At 49.2% G+C, this 21,436-nt stretch overlaps 1 protein-coding gene across 1 annotated transcript in view; it reads left to right on the forward strand.

The window, feature by feature from the left end:
- Positions 1-21,436, forward strand: part of aplp2 (amyloid beta (A4) precursor-like protein 2) — a 249,202-nt gene that overhangs the window by 116,345 nt on the left and 111,421 nt on the right. Inside the window, 1 exon segment of the mRNA XM_072486858.1 lies at positions 1,438-1,619. Coding sequence (XP_072342959.1) covers positions 1,438-1,619 — 182 coding nt within the window.

Here is a 21,436-nt window from a genome sequence, read left to right on the forward strand (position 1 = left end):
TCCGGCCCTGGAGACTGATCTACCTCGAATGTCTTTTAAAAGACCCAATACCACCTCCTTTTCGATGTCAACATGATCCAGACTGTCCACACACCCTACCCAAGAATCATCTTCCACAAAGTCCTTTTCTTTGGTGAACACTGATGCAAAGTCCTCATTTAGTACCTCGCCCGTTTCCTCTGGCTCAACACATAGATTCCCCCCACTGTCCTTAAGTGGACCAATCCTTTCCCTAGCCACTCTCTCGCTTTTTACATATGAATAAAAAGCTTTGGGATTCACGTTAATCCTACATGCAAAGGACTTTTCATGACCCCTTTTAGCCCTCCTAATGTCCCATTTAAGTACCTTCCTACTTTCTTTATACTCCTCAAGGGTTTCGACTGTCCCCACCCTTCAAGACCGTACATAAACCTCCTTTTTCTTTTTGATGAGATTCACAATATCCCCCGTTATCCAAGGCTCCCTCAACTTTCCATACTTATCCTTCGTTCTCTCAGGAACGTGACTTTCCTGAATCCTAATCAACTGGTGCTTGAAAGACTCCCACGTATCCGATGTTGATTTACTATCCAACAGCCGCACCAATCCAAATTCTTCAATTCCTGTCTTATGTTATCGTAATTTGCTTTTCCCCAGTTTAGCATCTTAACCTGAGGGTTACCCTCATCCCCATCCAAAGGTACCCTAAAACTTACGGAATTGTGATCACTACTCCCAAAATGTTCTCCTACTGAAACCTCAACCACCTGTCCAGGCTCATTCCCCAATACCAGGTCCAGTACTGCCCCTTCCCTAGTTGGACTTTCTGCATATTGCATCAAGAAGTCTTCCTGGATAAACCTTACAGTACTGACCTTTGTTCTCCTATTAATACATTCTGCTATCTTACCTTTATGTCACTATCAGCACTTCTTTAGTCCTTAATGCTGCCATTGACACTCCCTTTCTTTTGTGTCCATGACAACTTTGTCAATATCTTCCTCGCTCTGACCTATCCCTGACTTTCTGATCTGTCCCACTACCCCCATCCCATCCCCACCCCGCTCCAACTGTACAATCTATTACATTTCTACTCCACCTGTTCTGAAGAAGTCATATGGACTTGTAACATTAACTCTGTTTCTCTCTCTACAGATACTGCCAGACTGCTGAGTTTATCCAGTATTTTCTGTTTTTATTGTCGGCAAGACCTTCCAGGTTATGGTTGTGGTGCAATCCAAACAATGACTCACACTGTTAAGGAGTGTCCACTCCTTTAAAGCGGGATTAAAATCACTGGCAAGACCATTACTTGGCTCTGTAACTATGCACATGCTCAATATTGCTGTGCAATTACTGATCAGTGCCTCATTATCTAGTCGGACAAATGTTATTTTCTTTAGCTGTTGGTCCTTCAGCCTGAAGTATGAATGTGTTCCTGCTGTTATGTTTCAGGCTTGTGCTGCTGAGTCTATGATTCTCCACACCTATGGAATGTTGCGTCCTTGTGCTATTGACAAGTTTCATGGCACCGAGTACGTTTGCTGCCCTCAAAACAAAATTGATGATGTGAACTCTGAAAAGTCTGATCTTCATAATCTGGATGAAGATGAAGAGGATGAAATTGCTGATGCAAGGTACTGCTGACACTTATGAAAAAAATGAGCTTTTTAGAGGAGATTAGGAGACCTTATACAATCTATTACATTGGCCACTGGTACTTTGCATCCTTTGCTGTCAGCTGCACTGCTGATGTGCTCATTGGTACTTTTCTGTCAGATGGTATTTACACGTTTGATAAAAAGTCGAGGAAAATCTTCCTCTTCCGAAGTCATGCTGATTTTTTTCTATTATTTTCATCTCAATAATTCTAATCTATGGCTAACTCTATAACTAGTCTCCCAGTTATTAATGTAAAATTGTTGTATCTGTGGGCTCTCTGATCTGTTGTTTTCAAGTTATAAGCTTTGATATAGATGCAATCCATACATTCAATTTTACACAACTATAAATACTGGATCCTCTGTATGATAGAGACCATCTAGTTAAATAATTCCCAACTTGGTACATATAATAAAGTTAACAACCACGCGTGTTTTAAGACATGAAATGTTTTTTTTTGCTGACGATTAATTTTCCGTGAAGTTGTCGATAAATGGTTGCCACCTCCGGGCGAACCCTGATAGTGACCCTCTTAAAGCGAACTTAATTTTCTCCAGACCGAGAAAGCTCGCCATATCCAGTAGCCAGGCATCCGACTTCGGAGATTTTGAGTCCCTCCATGCCAACAGAATTCGTCGCCAGGCTACCAGGGAAGCAAAGGCCAAAACGTCAGCCTCTCTCTCCTCCTGGACTCCCGGGTCCTCCGAAACCCCCAAAATAGCCACCTCTGTTTTCAGTACCCGGGACATAACATCCGCAAACCCATGCCAGTACCCCCTGAGTTTTGGACATGCCCAAACATGTGGACATGGTTCGCTGGCCCTAAAATCCGAAAAATTTACTCATCCGGACCACCGTCATGGGGCCTGGTGGACGAATTGAATCAGGCTGAGCCTGGCGCATGTTGCGGTCACGTTTACCCGACTCAACGCCTCTGCCCATAAGCCCTCTTCCATCTCGCCCCCGAGCTCCTCTTCCCGCTTAAGCTTCAGCTCCTCGGCCTGTGACTCCTCTGCTCCCAAAAGTTCTTTGTATATATCCGAGACCCTCCCCTCCCCCACCCATCCACTGGACACCACCCTGTCCTGGATCCCCCTCAGTGGCAGGCGTGGGAAGGACGGAATCTGTCTGCGTAGAAAGTCCCGCACCTGCAGGTACCTGAACTCATTCCCTCTCGCCAGCCCAAATTTCTCCTCTAATGCCCTCATGCTCGGGAAGCTCCCTTCCAAGAACAAATCCCCCATCCTCTCAATCCCCGCCCTCTGCCATGCTCGGAACCCACCGTCCATATTCCCCGTGGCAAACCGGTGATTGTCGCAAATTGGGGACCAAACCAATGCTCCTACTCCCCCCAAGTGCCTTCTCCATTGGCCCCAGATTTGCAAAGTCGCCACCATGGGGCTGGTGGAGTACTGTGCCGGCGGGAGCGGCAGGGGCGCCGTAACCATGGCTGCCAAACTGGTGCCCTTGCACGAAGCGGCCTCCATTCGCCCCCAAACCGACCACACCCCCACCATCCACTTCCTTTTCATAGCTATGTTGGCCGCCCAGTAGTAATTACTAATGTTTGGCAGCGCCAGCCCCCCTTCCCCTCAGTTCCTCTCGAGCATCACCCTCTTCACCCGCGGGGACCTTCCCGCCCACACAAATCCCACAATCATTTTATTAACCTTCTTGAAAAAAGACCGCGGAATGAACATGTGGAGACACTGGAAGACGAACAGGAATCTGTCATTTTAACCGTCTGCACTCTCCCCACTAGTGTCAGTGGGAGCACATCCCACCTCCGGAACTCAGCCTTCATTTGCTCCACCAACCGAGATAAGTTCAACTTGTGCAGACGGCCGCAGTCCCGTGCCACCTGTATCCCTAAGTGTCTAAAGCTGTCCCGTACTAGCCTGAACGGTAGCCCCCTCAACCTACCCTCCTGGCTCCTTGCCTGGATTACAAACAACTCACTCTTTGCCATGTTCAGTTTGTACCCCGAGAACCGGCCGAATTCCTTCAGGATTCCCATGATTTCATCCATCCCAGCCATTGGACCCGAGATGTATAAGAGCAGGTCGTCGGCATACATTGAAACCCCCCCCCCCCCCCCCCCCCGTACCAGCCCCTTCCAACCCCTAGAAGCTCTTGGGGCAATTGCCAGCGGCTCTATTGCAACGCAACGCAAATAGCAGTGGGGAGAGGGGACACCCCTGCCTTGTTCCATGGTACAGTCTGAAATAGTCAGATGTCGTCCTGTTCGTCCTCCCACTCTCCTCCAGAGCCTGGTACAACAGTCTGACCCAGTCGATAAAGCCCTCCCCGAACCCAAATCGTCCCAGCACCTCCCATAGATAGTCCCACTCAACCCATTCGAAAGCCTTCTCTGCATCCATTGCCACAACTACCTCTACCTCCCTACTCTCGGGGGGCATCATGATCACATTCAGCAGCCTTCACCAGCTGCCTGCCCTTGACGAACCCAGTCCTTATTTCCCTGGCCGCTTCCCTCTTCCTCAGGTGCTGTGCCAGCATTCTACTGGCTTTCTCCCTGTGCTCGTAAATCGCATCCCTCACCTTCCTAAGCTGCTTCACAGCCTTACCTGTGGACACACCCCAAACTCAGTCTGTCGCCTTTGGCGTTCCCTTAATAGCTCTGCCCTTGGGGTCTCCGCGTATCTCCTGTCTGTCTGTAAGATCTCCTTTACCAGTTGGTCCGTTTCTGCCCTGTCCGTCCTGTCCCTATGTGCTCGAATCGAGATCAGCTCCCCTCTCACCACTGCCTTCAGTGCCTCCCAGAGCACCGCAGCTGAGACTTCTCCTGTGTCATTGACCTGCAGGTAGTTTTGCATACATTTGCTCACCCTCTCACACACCGCCTCGTCCGTCAACAAACCGACCTCCAGCCTCCATTGAGGGCGCTGAAAATTTTACTTGCAGACCTGCAGATCAACCCAGTGCGGGGCATGGTCCGAAATAGCGATCTGTCACCCCGCTAGCAAATCCCTGCTCATGATGAAAAAATCAATTCGGGAATACATCTTATGGACATGTGAATAGAACGAAAACTCCCTCCCCATCGGCCGACTAGCCCTCCATGGATCAGCCCCCCCCCCCCATTTGCTCCATATACCCCCTCAGTTCTTTCACCATTGCCTACATCTTACCCGTTCTTGAACACGACCGGTCTAGGCCGGGGTCAAGGACTGTGTTAAAATCCCCTCCCATAATCAGCCTGTGCGAGTCCAGGTCAGGTATCTTCCCCAGCAGTCTCTTGATAAACTCCACATCATCCCAATTCAGGGCATTTACATTGACCAAGACTACCCTCATCCCCTCAAGCTTGCCACTCACCATGACAAATCTGCCTCCCCCATCCGAGATTGTGCCGCCTGCCTCAAATTGCACCCGTTTGTTGACCAAAATCGCAAACCCCCTGGTTTTAGTGTCCAGCCCCGAATGAAAGACCTGGTTATCCAGCCCTTCCTTAATCTGACCTGGTCAGCTACTTTCAGATGAGTCTCCTGAAGCATTATTACGTCCGCCTTCAGCGCCCTCAGATGCGTGAACACACGTGCGCCCCCCCCCGCCGATCAGACATCTCCTTACTTGGGGCCGCCCCAGGCCCCTGTGTCGCGCTTCCCCCGGCCTGCCTTTGCAGCCCCCACCTCCAACCTCCTCCATGATCCCGCACCTAAGTCCCTCCCTCGTCAGCAGAACAACTACCCTCCCCCCCAGCTCATGGCTACCTCGCCTGCGCCCTGTCCACCTCCACCGGGCGAGGGAAGACATAATCTCCCAGCAGCTTCTGGAACATGCCCGCCACATAACGCTGCGGCATCCTCTCCCTCAGCCCCCTCTGGGAGACCAACGATTCTCATTCTGCCAACGAGACCTATTTTACAGGTCCTCCACATTTCCCAGGAGCCTTTTTTGTTGACCCTTCAGCCTCTCCATCTCCGCCTCCACCGCTGTTTGGTGATCCTCCTGCTCCTCCAGCGCCTTTTCCAGCTTCTGGATCGTCCGATCTTGGGCATCCAGTCTATGTTCCAGGCGCTCGATAGATTTCTGAATCGGGTCTAAACTGTCCCGTTTCAATGCGGTAAAGCCCTCTTGGATGACCTTCAACAGATGCTCCGTTGTTGGCTGGGCTGTCTGCACCGGGGTCCGGACATCGGCCATATTGTCCTCAGCAGCAGCTTCTGCACTGCCCTTGTTTGCCCACTTCTTCAGCTGTTGGTGATTCTTTCTGCTTCTTAATTCCATACACCTGTGTCTGGAGTCAGTGCCTGAGTGCCTATGCCTTCCGATCCAGCACTAAAAAGTACAAAAACGGCGGGGGAAAAGGTCCAAAAGTCCAACCGGATCGAGAGCCACCAAATGTGCGACTTATTCCTCCATAGCCACCACCGGAAGTCAAAACATGAAATATAATTTAAAAGCAATTTTACATTTTTACAGGGTGATGCTCTATTACAAACTGTGCAGCATCAGTAGTTATGTGTACTGAAGATCTTGCATAGTTTTATTTTTCTCCATGCCATTATTCATCGGAGCACCGGCACGCAGGTTTAACAGGAGACTTGGGATGGGAGGAGGCATACTTTGGTCTTAGTTGGTCTTGAACTCTGGTTGAAGAGCGTTTTGTAGGACTCTGTGCAGAAAAGCCCATATAACGCAACAACCTCCTACCTTCGAACACTAGCTTTGAGAAAGTCATCCCGACTTGAAACGTTAGCTCCATTGCTCAGACTTGCAAATAGCCAAAGGGTGTTAGATCTGTCTGTCCCTGTGAATGATATTGGTAGATAAAGCAAGAAATAGCAGCTTGTTGCTTGTAATGTTTGTAGCCAGTCAAGCAGGCATGGGAATGAGCTTGAGTAATGGGGCTCAACAGATTACAGCGCTATTCTGCGTCATCACTTCGTTTTTGTCATGCGTCCAGCAGCTGCTATCCTTTAATTTTATTAAGTGTTATCTGGCATTAGCCAAATCTCATCGTCAGCTTACAGGACCCCAAACCAAGCAGGTCGTAAGACCAGATGGTTTGCGATTCTGATAGATATGGGATGCACACAAATTTCTTTTAGGGGCATATCCCACTTTGGTGCAGGTTCAAAACGTTAGAAACGTTTGAAAAAGGCCCAGATAGTCCATCCAGTCTATTGCATGCTGTTAATTATTATGGTGCAACTTGCACTATAATATAATCCTCAAAGTCCTTTCCTCCCTCCACCAAGTCAATGCCCTCCAACAATCTCACCAATTTTCCACCTAAGAGAGGGAAAACCCAAGACCAACCTAGGATGAAATTCCTGTCTGAACCTAGTGGTGATTAAACATGTTTTAGGTGACCACAGTACCTGAGATACTTCCCCTATGCCCATCTGCATTTTGTGTGCAGTGATGGCAGCCATACTTGGGAGTGCAGCTAATCCATATTTTTTAATGAGCTATTCAATTAGTTGCATCGGTCAGTGATTCTTGGAAAAGAAACATCTGCTGCCGAACCTATTTCTATTTTTATGTAACTAATGTTCATGTTCTCAGTGCACCCTAACCTCTCCAACTCAAATAGCCTATCCACATGAGCCAAGTGTAATCTGTCCTTTTATGAAGACCACATTCAAATCTCCTACATTTTTCTGGTTTAAAAAAACGTAGTTCTTCAAGCCTATAGGGGTCCATTAAACGAGATATCAATCTCTGGCTTTGTGGTCACCCTCATTGTGACATCTCAAATATAGCACAGTTCCAAATGTGACCAACTCAGATCTTGTATAAGAACAGTATAGCATTTTCACATCACCATTAATTATCTGGCAATATATTCTTGCTCACTCTTTTGCTAGAGCCTGGTTATGGACTTAGACGGTATTACAACAGCCATATCTTTCTTCCATCCAAAGGAAACTTGCACTCCTGTATTATGTTCAAATGCTTAGCATTGGCTCTTTTGGGTATGTGTTAACTTCACTCATCACATCTGAGCCTGCCTATAATCTGTTTTACCATTCAGGTCCTAAAACCCAAATAATTCTTAACATCATTCACAAACTTGCAGAGAACTTCCTCAACACCTTTATCCAAATCATTGATGCTGATAAAAGGCTGAAGCCTCAGTAGCAATTCCCACTTGTAAGCGGTCCCCAGGGAGAACCATTGCTGTTAATAACAAGCCTCTCTGCAGGAATGCAGTCAATTCCTATGCAAACCAAATTTTACAACCTAATCTCACAGGACTCAATCTTATTAATGAGCTTGAGCGATGCCTGCCAAACGGCCTTTTGGAAATTGTGTTTTGGAGGTGTGACATAAGGGAGCATGGAAGATTAAAAGAACAAAGCTTTATTTAGTGTGTGATCATTTACATGGCCATTCTGCTCTCTGTTTCCCACGCTGCTGGCGGCATGGTGGCACAGTGGTTAGCATTGCTGCCTCACAGCACCATGGACCCGTGTTCAATTCCGACCTTAGTGACTGTCTGTACGGAGTTTGCACTTTCTCCCCGTGTCTGTGTGGGTTCCTCCGGATGCTTCGCTTTCCTCCCACAATCCAAATATGTGCAGTTAGGTGGATTGGCCACACTAAATTGCCCCTTAGTGGCCAAAGATGTATATGCTAGGTGGGGTTATGGGGGATTGGGCCTAGGTAGGGTGTTTTTTCAGAGGATCAGTAAGGACTCGATGGGCTAAATGGCTTCCTTCTCCATGTAGGGATTTTATGTTCTGTTCTATGGTCTAGGACTTATGATGTCACTTCCAGTGAATACATTAATACAACAGAGCTTCACTAGTATCGATAAAAATTGATGCAAATACCTAACATTTCCTCCCACCCCGACCCCCCTTATATTAAACGACCCAACAAATTCAAAATAAGTTCAGCTGAATAACGGAGGCCGTCGCCCTCGAAACAGTTGACGACGAACCTCTGGCATCGTCGTCTTGTAGAGTCATAGATGGTTACAGCATGGAAACAGGCCCTTTGACCCAGCTTGTCCATGCCACCCAGTTTCTATCACTGAGTTAGTCCCACTTGCCTGCATTTGGCCCATATCCCTCTATACCCACCCTGCCCATGTAATTGTCTAACCGTTATAAAGGAAAAAATTGTACCTGCCTCTACCATTGCCTCTGGCAGCTCCTTCCAGATGATGACCACCCTCTGTGTGAAGATGTTTCCCCTCTGGTCTCTTTTGTTTCTCCTCCCTCTCACCTTAAACCTATGCTCTCTAGTTCTAGACTCCTCTAACTTTGAGAAAAGCTGCTGACTATCTACCTTATCTATGCCCCTCATTTGCTCTGGTTGGTCACAGCCTTCTCCAGCTCCCTGATTGTGGCCTCCTGTGTTTCCAGTCACCATTCTGCCTTTTCCAGCACTTTTTGAAAGAGGACCAGTGCATCCGCGACCGCCGCCTTCACAATCGTTATCATTTCTAATTTGATGGTATCTCTGCAATTGGAGCTCCTGTGTTAGGAAGTCCATCCATTCATTTATCGGGGGTAACACAGCATATGTCCTGTCCGCCCAGCCCGTTCGGATGAGGCCGATTTCTCCGTCGCTCCACGTGTTCATAATCGCATCATTCTTCCTCTCCAGGCTTTTACTGATTCTGACGTCATTTCTGCTCATTGTTGCCTGGCATGTTTCGTTCATTGTGGTGGTGTTGGAGGAGGATGGGTTTTTTTCCCCGGGTTTAGCAGGCTATTTGTGAGCTAAAGGTACCTAATTTCAAGGTTCCAGGAGGAGAGTCACCTTTCCCATGTCCGCTCAGCACATCACCGTCACCAGACGTCCGACTTGCTCCGATGATAAGAGAAGTGGTGCTTCTAGTCAAGAGGAAGAAGGGAGCTTATGTAAGGTTGAGGAAGCATGGCTCTAGAGGGTTACAAGGTATACAGGAAGGAACTCAAAAATGGACTTAAGAGAGCTAGAAGTGGGCATGAAAAAGCGCTGGCGGGAAGGATTAGGGAAAACCCCAAGGCGTTCTACACTTATGTGAGAAATAAGAGGATGATCAGAGTGAGAGTAGGGCCGATCAGGGATAGTGGAGGGAACTTGTGCCTCGAGTCTGAAGACATGGGGGAGGCCCGAAATGAATATTTTGCTTCAGTATTCACTAGAGAGAGGGACCTTGTTGCTCATGAGAACAGCTCGAACAGGCTTCCGGGTGCGGCGATGACCAGCTAAGTCGCACGTTTCAGCACCTCCTGTTTTAATGGACTTTTGGGCTCTTATCGGGAGCCCCAACGGCAATTTTTGAATGCTAAACCCACTGTGAGGCGACATAGAAGGGAGTCCCCCTAGATGTGAATGGACAGAAGAGATAATAGTGGCCAGATTGCGGAGGATCCTCTGGAACAGCGGCAAAGAAGGGAAGTGAGAAGCAAGATGGCGGTGGAGGGAGGCCAGTTGGTATGGGGCCTGGAACAGCAGGAGTTCCTCTGGCGATGTGTGGAGGAGCTCAAGAAGGAGGTGCTGGCGCCGATGCTGCAGGCGATTGAGGGGTCAAAGGAGGCGCAGAAGACCCAAGAGATGGAGCTCCGTGGAGTGAAGGCAAAAGCTGCCGAAAATGAGGACGAGATACAGGGCTTGGTGGTGAAGACGGAGACGCACGAGGCACTGCATAAGAGGTGTATGGAGAGACTGGAAGCCCTGGAAAATAGCTCGAGGAGGAAGAACTTAAGAATCTTGGGTCTTCCCGAAGGGGCAGAGGGAGCCGACGTTGGGGCGTATGTGAGCACGATGCTCCATACCTTAATGGGAGCTGAGGCCCCGACGGGCCCCCTGGAAGTGGAGGGAGCGTATCGAGTCCTCGTGAGAAGACCAAAGGCAGGAGAAATACCTCGAGCAATAGTAGTGAGGTTCCACCACTACAAGGACAGGGAGATGGTCCTGAGATGGGCGAAAAAGACACAGAGCAGCAGGTGGGAGAACGCGGTGATCCGCGTGTATCAGGATTGGAGTGCGGAGGTGGCGAGAAGGAGGGCGAGTTTCAATCGGGCCAAGGCGGTGCTCCACAAGAGGAAAGTGAAGTTCGGAAAGTGTTGCAGCCGGCAAGACTGTGAGTTACATACCAGGGTAAACACCACTACTTCGAGACGGCAGAAGAGGCGTGGACATTTATTGAAGAGGAGAAGTTGGACTAGATTGGAGAAAGAGTGTTTGAAATGAAGTAGTGAGGTGGTGGTAAGGGACTGTGAATCAGATGGGGGAAAATTTTCTTTCCCCTCGAAGGGGGGGACACACGAAGAAATGTGGGCGCAGGTGGGGAAGGGGAGGGGGAAGGAGAGAGGGAGCTGCGCCATCAGGGCCGGGGCCGAGAGGGAAGAGCGGGCTTTGTTCCCGCGCTATGAAAATTGTGGCGGGAAAAGGGGGCGCAAGAAGGAGGGGGCCTCACATAATGGGAGGCTAAGGATAAACGAGGGAAGCCGAGGTCAGCCAGAGTTTGCTGACTTCCGGAAGCAATATGGGGGGAGCAAATGAGCTAGAGAGGGATCTAGCGCGGGGGGGGGTTTAACTGGGTTGCTGCTGCTAAGGGTAAGGGGGAGCTGTTACGGGATGGGATGGTCGGAATGGGAGGGCGCCGTTGGGGGGATAAGTGGGTGCGTGGGAACCGGGTGAGGAGCTGGTCTAAAAAAGGGGATGGCTAGTCGACGAGGGGTAAAGAGCCCCCCAACCCGGTTGATCACGTGGAACGTGAGAGGGTTGAATGGGCCGATTAAGAGGGCAAGGGTACTTGCACACCGAAAGAAGCTAAAGGCAGGCGTGGTCATGCTTCAGGAGACGCACCTGAAACTGGCGGATCAGGTCAGATTAAGAAAAGGATGGGTGGGACAGGTATTCCACTCGGGCTTGGATGCGAAAAATAGAGGGGTGGCAATACTGGTGGGGAAACGGGTATTGTTTGAGGCGAAGACCATAGTGGCGGACAGTGGGGGTAGATACGTGATGGTGAGTGGCAGATTGCAAGGTGAGGCGGTGGTGCTGGTGAATGTATATGCCCCGAACTGGGATGACGTGAACTTTATGAAGCATATGTTGGGGCGCATCCCGGACCTGGAGATGGGAAAGTTGGTAATGGGGGGGACACTTCAACATGGTGCTGGACCCAGGGCTGGACCGGTCCAGATCTAGGACCGGGAGGAGGCCGGCAGCAGCCAAGGTGCTTAAGAGCTTTATGGAGCAGATGGGAGGAGTGGATTCCTGGAGATTTACTAGGCCAAGGAGTAAAGAGTTTTCCTTCTTCTCCCATGTCCACAAAGTGTACTCCCGGATAGACTTCTTTGTCCTGGGAAGGACGCTGATCCCGAAGGTGGCAGGAATGGAGTATTCGGCTATAGCCATTTCAGATCATGCCCCACATTGGGTAGATCTGGAAGTAGGAGAGGAAAAGGAACAGCGCCCACTCTGGAGATTAGATATGGGACTGTTGGCGGACGAGGGGGTATGTGCAAGGGTGAGGGGATGTATTGAAAGGTACCTAGAGATTAATGATGACGGAGAGGTCCAGGTGGGAGTGGTCTGAGAGGCGCTGAAGGCGGTGGTTAGAGGGGAGCTGATCTCCATAAGGGCCCATAAGGGGAAACAAGAGGGTAAAGAAAGGGAGAGATTGTTGAGGGAGATTTTGAGGCTGGATAGGCAATATGCAGAGGCTCCAGATGAAGGGCTATACAGGGAAAGAGGCAGATTGCACACGGACTTTGACTTGTTGACCACGGGTAAGGCGCAGGCACAGGGAGTGCAGTATGAATATAGAGAGAAGGCGAGCCGGCTGCTGGCCCAACAACTTAGAAAGAGGGGGGTGACGAGACAGATCGGAGGGGTTAGAGACGAGGAGGGAAAGATGGAACGGGGAGCGGAGAGGGTGAACGGGGTGTTTAAGGTATTTTACGAGAGGCTATATCAGGCTCAACCCCCGGAAGGGAAAGAGGGAATGATGCGTTTCCTAGACCAGCTGGAGTTCCCGAAGGTTGAGGAACAGGAGATGACAGGACTGGGAGCGCAGATTGAGGTGGAGGAGGTGGTAAAAGGAATTGGGAACATGCAGGCAGGGAAGGCCCCGGGACCGGATGGGTTCCCGGTGGAGTTCTATAGGAAATACGTGGACCTGCTGGCCCCACTTCTGACGAGAACCTTTAATGAGGCTAGGGAAAGGGGGACACTACCCCCGACGATGTCGGAGGCGACGATATCGCTGATCCTGAAAAGAGACAAAGACCCGCTGCAGTGCGGGTCATACAGGCCTATTTCCCTCTTGAACGTAGATGCCAAGCTTTTGGCCAAGGTGATGGCGACGAGGATAGAGGACTGTGTCCCTGGGGTGGTGCATGATGATCAAACGGGGTTTGTTAAAGGGAGGCAATTGAATGCTAATATACAGAGGCTGCTGGGGGTGATGATGATGCCCCCACCGGAGGGGGAGGCGGAGATAGTGGTGGCGATGGATGCAGAGAAAGCATTTGATAGAGTGGAGTGGGACTACCTGTGGGAAGTCTATATAGGGGTACACCAATATCCGACTATATAGGGGTACAAGGCAGGGATGTCCCCTGTCCCCGTTACTGTTTGCGTGGGCAATTGAGCCACTGGCCATAGCTCTGAGGGGCTTTAGGAAGTGGAGGGGGGTACTTAGAGGAGGAGAAGAGCATCGGGTGTCATTATACGCGGATGATTTGTTGGTGTATGTCGCGGACCCAGTGGAGGGGATGCCTGAGATAATGCAGACACTCGGGGAGTTTGGAGAATTTTCAGGATATAAATTGAATATGGGGAAGAGTGAACTGTTTGTGATGCACCCCGGGGAACAGGGCAGGGGAATAGACGATTTACCGTTGAGGAGGGTAACAAGGGATTTCCGGTATTTAGGGATCCAGGTGGCCAGGAACTTGCATAAGCTTAACTTGGCACGACTGGTAGAGCAGATGGAAGAGGACTTTAGGAGGTGGGACATGGCGCCCCTGTCATTGGCGGGCAGGGTGAAGGCGGTTAAAATAGTGGTCCTTCCGAGGTTTCTTTTTGTGTTCCAGTGCCTCCCTGTACTGATTACAAAGGCCTTTTTTAAGAAGGTGGTCAAGAGTATTATGAGCTTTGTGTGGGCTGGAAAGACCCCAAGAGTAAAGAGGGGGTTCCTGCAGCGCAGTAGGGACAGAGGGGGACTGGCACTGCCGAGTCTAAGTGATTATTATTGAGCCGCCAACGTGTCAATGATATGTAAGTGGATGAGGGAAGGGGAAGGAGTGGCGTGGAAAAGACTGGAGATGGCGTCCTGTAGGGGAACTAGTCTAAAAGCACTGGCGACGGCGCTGTTACCGTTCTCCCCGAAAAAATACACCACAAACCCAGTGGTGGTGGCAACTCTGAAAATTTGGGGGCAGTGGAGACGACATAAGGGAGTGACGGGTGCCTCAGTGTGGTCCCCGATAAGGAACAACCATAGGTTCGTCCCGGGAAGGATCGAAGGGGGATTTAAATCTCGGCAGCGAGCAGGAATTGCAAAATTGAAGGACTTGTTCTTAGACGGGACGTTCTTGAGTCTGGGAGCACTGACAGAAAAATATGCGTTGCCACCTGGGAATGCATTTCGCTATATGCAAGTGAGGGCATTTGTGAGGCAACAGGTGAGGGAATTTCACCAGCTCCCGGCGCAAGAGATCCAGGACAGTGATTTTGGGGGCATGGGTGGGTGATGGTAGGGTGTCAGATATATATAGGGAAATGAGAGACGAGGGGGAGACAATGGTAGAGGAGCTAAAGGGAAAATGGGAGGAGGAGCTGGGGGAAGAGATTGAGGAGGGGCTGTGGGCAGATGCCCTAAGTGGGGTAAACTCTTCGTCCTCGTGTGCCAGGCTCAGCCTGATACAATTCAAGGTTCTACACAGGGCGCATATGACTGGAGCAAGGCTGAGTAGATTTTTTGGAGTGGAGGATAGGTGCGGGAGATGCGCGGGAAGCCCGGTATTGCATGGGTTCTGGGTGGGTGTGGCAAAAGTGATTTCAAAGGTGGCGGGGGTCCGGGTCGAACCAGGCTGGGGGTTGGCTATATTTGGGGTTGCAGATGAGCCGAGAGTGCAGGAGGCGAGAGAGGCCGATGTTTTAGCCTTTGCGTCCCTAGTAGCCCGGCGAAGGATTCTACTTATATGGAAAGAAGCTAAGCCCCCGGGTGTGGAGGCCTGGATCAATGACATGGCAGGGTTCATAAAATTGGAGCGGATAAAGTACGCACTAAGAGGTTCGGCTCAAGGGTTGACCAGGCGGTGGCAACCGTTCCTCGACTATCTCGCAGAGCGATAAGAGAAAATAGGAAAGGTAGCAGCAGCAACCCAGGGGGGGGGGGGGAGGGCTCATTTGTGTCCTCAGGGGTTTTATGTGTGTGTTTATATATTAGTTATTTATATTAGATGTTACGAAGTTACTATTTCTGTTGTTTCTTATTTTGTTGTTGGCAGTTGCCGTTAGTTAACATATTATTTATTTTAAAAAACGATCAATGTATATATTATTACAAAGTTGTAAAATGGGAAATTTTTGTTTGATCGAAAAACTTTAATAAAATATATTTATTTTTAAAAAATGAGAACAGCTCGAACAGATTGATATTAAGAAGGAGCATGTGCTTTAAATTTTGAAAAGCATCAGGATAGATAGGTCCCCTGGGCCAGACGGGATATACCCAAGGTTACTACGGGAAGCAAGGGTGGAGATTGCTGCGCCATTGGCGATGATCTTTGTGTCCCCACTCTCCATTGGAGTAGCACCGGATGATTGGAGGGAGGCGAGTGTTGTTCCCCTGTTCAAGAAAGGGAATAGGGAAATCCCTGGGAATTATAGACCAGTCAGTCGTGCGTCTGTGGTGAGCAAAATACTGGTAAGGATTTTGAGAGATAGGATTTATGACTAACTTGGAGAAACATTATTTGATTAAAGATAGCCAGCATGGCTTTGTGAAGGGCAGGTCATGCCTCACAAGAATCATTGAATTCTTTGAGGATGTGACAAGACACATTGATGAAGGTCGGGCAGTGGATGTGGTGCATATGAATTTTAGTAAGGCATTTGATAAGGTTCCCCATGGTAAGCTCATTCAGAAAGTCAGGGGGCATGGGATACAAGGAAATTTAGCTGTCTGGATACAGAATCGGCTGGCCGAAAGAAAGTGTTAGTGGATGGAAAGTATTCCGCCTGGAGGTTGGTGACCAGTGGTGTCCCGCAGGGATCTGTTCTGGGACCTCTGCTCTTTGTGGTTTTTATAAATGACTTGGATGAGGAAATGGAAGGGTGGGTTAGTAAGTTAGCCTATGACACGAAGATTAGTGGAGTTGTAGATAGTGTCAAGGGCAGTTGCAGGTTACAACAGGACATTGACAGGATGCAGAGCTGGGCTGAGAAGTGGCAGATGGAGTTCAACCTAGATAAATGTGAAGTGATTCATTTTGGAAGGTCAAATTTGAATGCTGAATACAGGGTTAAAGGCAGGATTCTTGGAAGTGTGGAGGATCAGAGGGATCGTGGGGTCCACGTACATAGATCCCTCAAAGTTGCCACCCAGGTTGATAGGGTTGTTAAGTAGGCGTATGGTGTGTGGCTTTCATTAACACAGGGATTGAGTTCAAGAGCCGCGAGGTTTTGCTGCAGCTTTATAAAACCCTGGTTAGACCACACTTGGAATATTGTGTCCAGTTCTGGTCGCCTCATTATTGGAAGGATGTGGATGCTTTGGAGAGGGTGCAGAGGAGATTTGCCAGGATGCTGCCTGGATTGGAGGGCTTGTCATCTGAAGAACGGTTGAGGGAGCTAGGGCTTTTCTCACTGGAGCGAAGAAGGAAGAGAGGTGACTTGAAAGAGGTGTACAAGGTGATGAGAGGCATGGATAGAGTGGTTAGCCAGAGACTTTTCCCCAGGGTGGAATTGTCTGTCACAAGGGGACACAATTTTAAGGTGAATAGAGGAAGGTATAGGGGAGATGTCAGAGGTCGGTTCTTTACACAGAGAGTGGTGGGTGCGTGGAATGCATTGCCAGCGGAGGTGGTGGAGTCAGTCATTAGGGACATTTAAGCGACTCTTGGGCAGGCACATGGACAGCAGTAAATTCAAGGGGTGTAGGTTAGGTTGATCTTAGATTAGGATAAATAGTCGGCACAACATTGTGGGCCGAAGGGCCTGTACTGTGCTGTACTGTTCTATGTTCTATTATTTTATAGACCTCTATAAGATCATCCCTAAGCCTCAGATCATCAAGTCCTGGTAGCATCCTCGTAAATCTCTTCTGCACTCTTTCTAGTTTAACAATATCCTTCCTATAATAGGGTGACCAGAACTGAACACAGTATTCAATGTGTGGTCTTACTAATGTCTTGTACAACTTCCAACAAGACGTCCCAACTCCTGCATTCAATATTCTGACCAATTAAACCTAGCATGCTGAATGCCTTCTTCTTCACCCTGTCCACCTGCGACTCCACCTTCAAGGAGCTATGAACCTGTACCCCTAGGTCTCTTTGTTCTGTAACTTTCCTCAACTCCCTACCATTAACTGAGTAGGTCCTTCCCTGATTTGATCTACCAAAACCTCACATTTATCCAAATTAAACTCCATCTGCTATTCATCGGCCCACTGGCCCAATTGGTCAAGATCCTGTTGCAATCTTATATAACCTTCACTATCCACTATGCCACCAATCTTGGTGTCATCTGCAAACTTACTAACCATGCCTCCTACATTCTCATCCAAGTCATTAATATATATAACAAATAACAGTGGACGCAGCACCGATCCCTGAGGCACACCGCTGGTCACAGGCCACCAATTTGAATAACCACCCTCCACAACCACCCTTTGGCTTCAGTCGTCAACCCAATGTTGTATCCAATTGGCTACCTCACCCATGATTCTGTGAGATTTAACATTTTGCAACAACCTACCATCAAAGGCCTTGCTAATGTCCATGTAGACAACGTCGACTGCACTGCCCTCATCTACCTTTTTGGTTACCCCTTCAAAAAACTCAATCAAGTTGGTGAGACATGACTTTTCCACTTACAAAGCCAAGCTGACTTTCCCTAATTAGCCCTTACCTGTCAAAATGCCTGTAGATCCTGTCCCTCAGAATACCTTCTAACATGTTACCCACTACAGAAGTAAGACTAACCGGTCTGTAGTTCCCAGGCTTATCCCTCCAGCCCGTCTTAAACATGGGCACAACATTTGCTATCCTCCAATCTTCAGGCACCTCTCCTGTGGCTGTCGATGATTCAAATATCTCAGTTAGGGGGCCGGCAATTTCCTCCCTAGCCTCCCACAATCTCCTGGAATACATTTCATCAGGTCCTGGGGATTTATCTATCTTGATATGCTTTAATACCTCCAGCACCCCCTTCTCTGTAATATGTACACTTCTCAAGACATCACTTTTTATTTCCCCAATTTCCCTAACATTCATGCCTTACTCAATAGTAAATACTGACGAGAATATTCATTTAGGACCTCTCCCATCCCTTGTGGATCTGCACATAGATGACCTTGTTTAACCTTAAGAGGCCCCACCCTCTTCCTTGGTACTCTTTTACCCTTTATGTATTTGTAAAAGCTCTTTGGATTTTTCTTTGCCTTATCTGCCGTGTCCCCTTTTTCCCCTCCTGATTTCTCTTTTAACTCTACTCCGACAAGCCCTATACTCTTCAAGGGATCCATTTGATCCCAGCTACCTATGCATGTCATATGCCTCCTCCTCCCTTTTTTTTTTAATAAATATTTTATTGAAAATTTTTGGTCAACCAACACAGTACATTGTGCATCCTTTACACAACATTATAACAATACAGATAACAATGACCTATTTTATATACACAAAAAACAAAAAATAAATAAATATTAAATAACAAAAATAAAAACTAGCCCTAATTGGCAACTGCCTTGTCACAAGCTACACCCCCCCCCTCCCTCTCTCTCTCCCCCCCCCCCCCCCCCAAATCCTGGGCTGCTGCTGCTGCCTTCTTTTTTCCCCCCATCTATCTATCCGCAAGATATTCGACGAACGGTTGCCACCGCCTGGTGAACCCTTGAGCCGACCCCCTCAGGACGAACTTAATCCGCTCTAGCTTTATGAACCCCGCCCTGTCATTTATCCAGGTCTCCACCCCCAGGGGCTTGGCTTCTTTCCACATTAACAATATCCTGCGCCGGGCTACTAGGGACGCAAAGGCCAAAACATCGGCCTCTCTCGCCTCCTGCACTCCCGGCTCTTGTGCAACCCCAAATATAGCCAGCCCCCAGCTTGGTTCGACCCGGACTCCTACTACTTTTGAAAGCGCCTTTGTCACCCCCATCCAAAACCCCTGTAGTGCCGGGCATGACCAAAACATATGGGTATGATTCGCTGGGCTTCTCGAGCACCTCGCACACCTATCCTCCACCCCAAAAAATTTACTGATCCGTGTTCCAGTCATATGTGCCCTGTGTAATACCTTAAACTGAACCATGCTTAGCCTGGCACACGAGGACGACGAGTTTACCCTGCTTAGGGCATCTGCCCACAGCCCCTCCTCGATCTCCTCCCCTAGCTCTTCTTCCCATTTCCCTTTTAGTTCATCCACCATATTCTCCCCTTCGTCCCTCATTTCCCTATATATATCTGACACCTTACCATCCCCCACCCATTTCTTTGAGATCACTCTGTCCTGCACCTCTTGTGTCGGGAGCTGCGGAAATTCCCTCACCTGTTGCCTCGCAAAAGCCCTCAATTGCATATACCTGAATGCATTCCCTTGGGGCAACCCATATTTCTCGGTCAGCGCTCCCAGACTCGCGAACTTCCCATCCACAAATAGATCTTTCAGTTGCGTTATTCCTGCTCTTTGCCACATTCCATATCCCCCATCCATTCCCCCCGGGGCAAACCTATTGTTGTTTCTTATCGGGGACCCCCCCAATGCTCCAGTCTTTCCCCTATGTCGTCTCCACTGTCCCCAAATCTTCAGTGTAGCTACCACCACCGGGCTTGTGGTGTAGTTCCTCGGTGAGAACGGCAATGGGGCTGTCACCATAGCCTGTAGGCTAGTCCCCCTACAGGACGCCCTCTCTAATCTCTTCCACGCCGCTCCCTCCTCCTCTCCCATCCACTTACTCACCATTGAAATATTAGCGGCCCAATAGTACTCACTTAGGCTCGGTAGTGCCAGCCCCCCCCTATCCCTACTGCGCTGTAAGAATCCCTTCCTCACTCTCGGAGTCTTCCCGGCCCAAACAAAACCCATGATGCTCTTTTCTATCCTTTTAAAAAAAGCCTTCGTGATCACCACCGGGAGGCACTGAAACACAAAGAGGAATCTCGGGAGGACCACCATCTTAACCGCCTGCACCCTCCCTGCCATTGACAGGGCTACCATGTCCCATCTCTTGAAATCATCCTCCATCTGTTCCACCAACCGCGTTAAATTTAGCCTGTGCAATGTGCCCCAATTCTTAGCTATCTGGATCCCCAGGTAACGAAAGTCTCTTGTTACCTTCCTCAACGGTAGGTCCTCTATTTCTCTACTCTGCTCCCCTGGATGCACCACAAACAGCTCACTCTTCCCCATGTTCAATTTATACCCTGAGAAATCCCCAAACTCCCCAAGTATCCGCATTATTTCTGGCATCCCCTCCGCCGGATCCGCCACATATAGTAGCAAATCATCCGCATACAAAGATACCCGGTGTTCTTCTCCTCCCCTAAGTACTCCCCTCCATCTCTTGGAACCCCTCAGCGCTATCGCCAGGGGCTCAATTGCCAGTGCAAACAGTAATGGGGACAGAGGACATCCCTGCCTTGTCCCTCTATGGAGCCGAAAATATGCCGATCCCCGTCCATTCGTGACCACACTCGCCACTGGGGCCCTGTACAATAGCTGCACCCATCTAACATACCCCTCTCCAAAACCAAATCTCCTCAACACCTCCCACAAATAATCCCATTCGACTCTATCGAATGCTTTCTCGGCATCCATCGCCACTACTATCTCCGTTTCACCCTCTGGTGGGGCCATCATCATTACCCCTAATAGCCTCCGTATATTCGTGTTCAGCTGTCTCCCCTTCACAAACCCAGTTTGGTCCTCGTGAACCACCCCCGGGACACATTCCTCTATTCTCATTGCCATTACCTTGGCCAGGACGTTGGCATCCACATTTAGGAGGGAAATTGGTCTGTAGGACCCGCATTGTAGCGGGTCCTTTTCCTTCTTTAAGAGAAGCGATATCGTTGCTTCAGACATAGTCGGGGGCAATTGTCCCCTTTCCTTTGCCTCATTAAAGGTCCTCGTCAGTACTGGGGCGAGCAAGTCCAAATATTTTCTGTAGAATTCAACTGGGAATCCGTCCGGTCCCGGGGCCTTTCCCATCTGCATATTCCTAATTCCTTTCACCACTTCTTCTACCTCGATCTGTGCTCCCAGTCCCACCCTTTCCTGCTCTTTCACCTTGGGAATTTCCAGCCGATCCAAAAAGTCCATCCTTCTCTCCCTCCCATCCGGGGGTTGAGCTTCATATAATTTTTTATAAAATGTCTTGAACACTTCATTCACTCTCTCCGCTCCCCGCTCCATCTCTCCTTCCTCGTCCCTCACTCCCCCTATTTCCCTCGCTGCTCCCCTTTTCCTCAATTGGTGTGCCAGCAATCTGCTCGCCTTCTCCCCATATTCATACTGTACACCCTGCGCCTTCCTCCATTGTGCCTCTGCAGTGCCTGTAGTCAGCAAGTCAAATTCCACATGCAGCCTTTGCCTTTCCCTGTACAATCCCTCCTCCGGTGCTTCCGCATATTGTCTG

This window comes from Scyliorhinus torazame, chromosome 21 (assembly GCF_047496885.1).
Source record: "Scyliorhinus torazame isolate Kashiwa2021f chromosome 21, sScyTor2.1, whole genome shotgun sequence".
Taxonomy (NCBI): domain Eukaryota; kingdom Metazoa; phylum Chordata; class Chondrichthyes; order Carcharhiniformes; family Scyliorhinidae; genus Scyliorhinus; species Scyliorhinus torazame.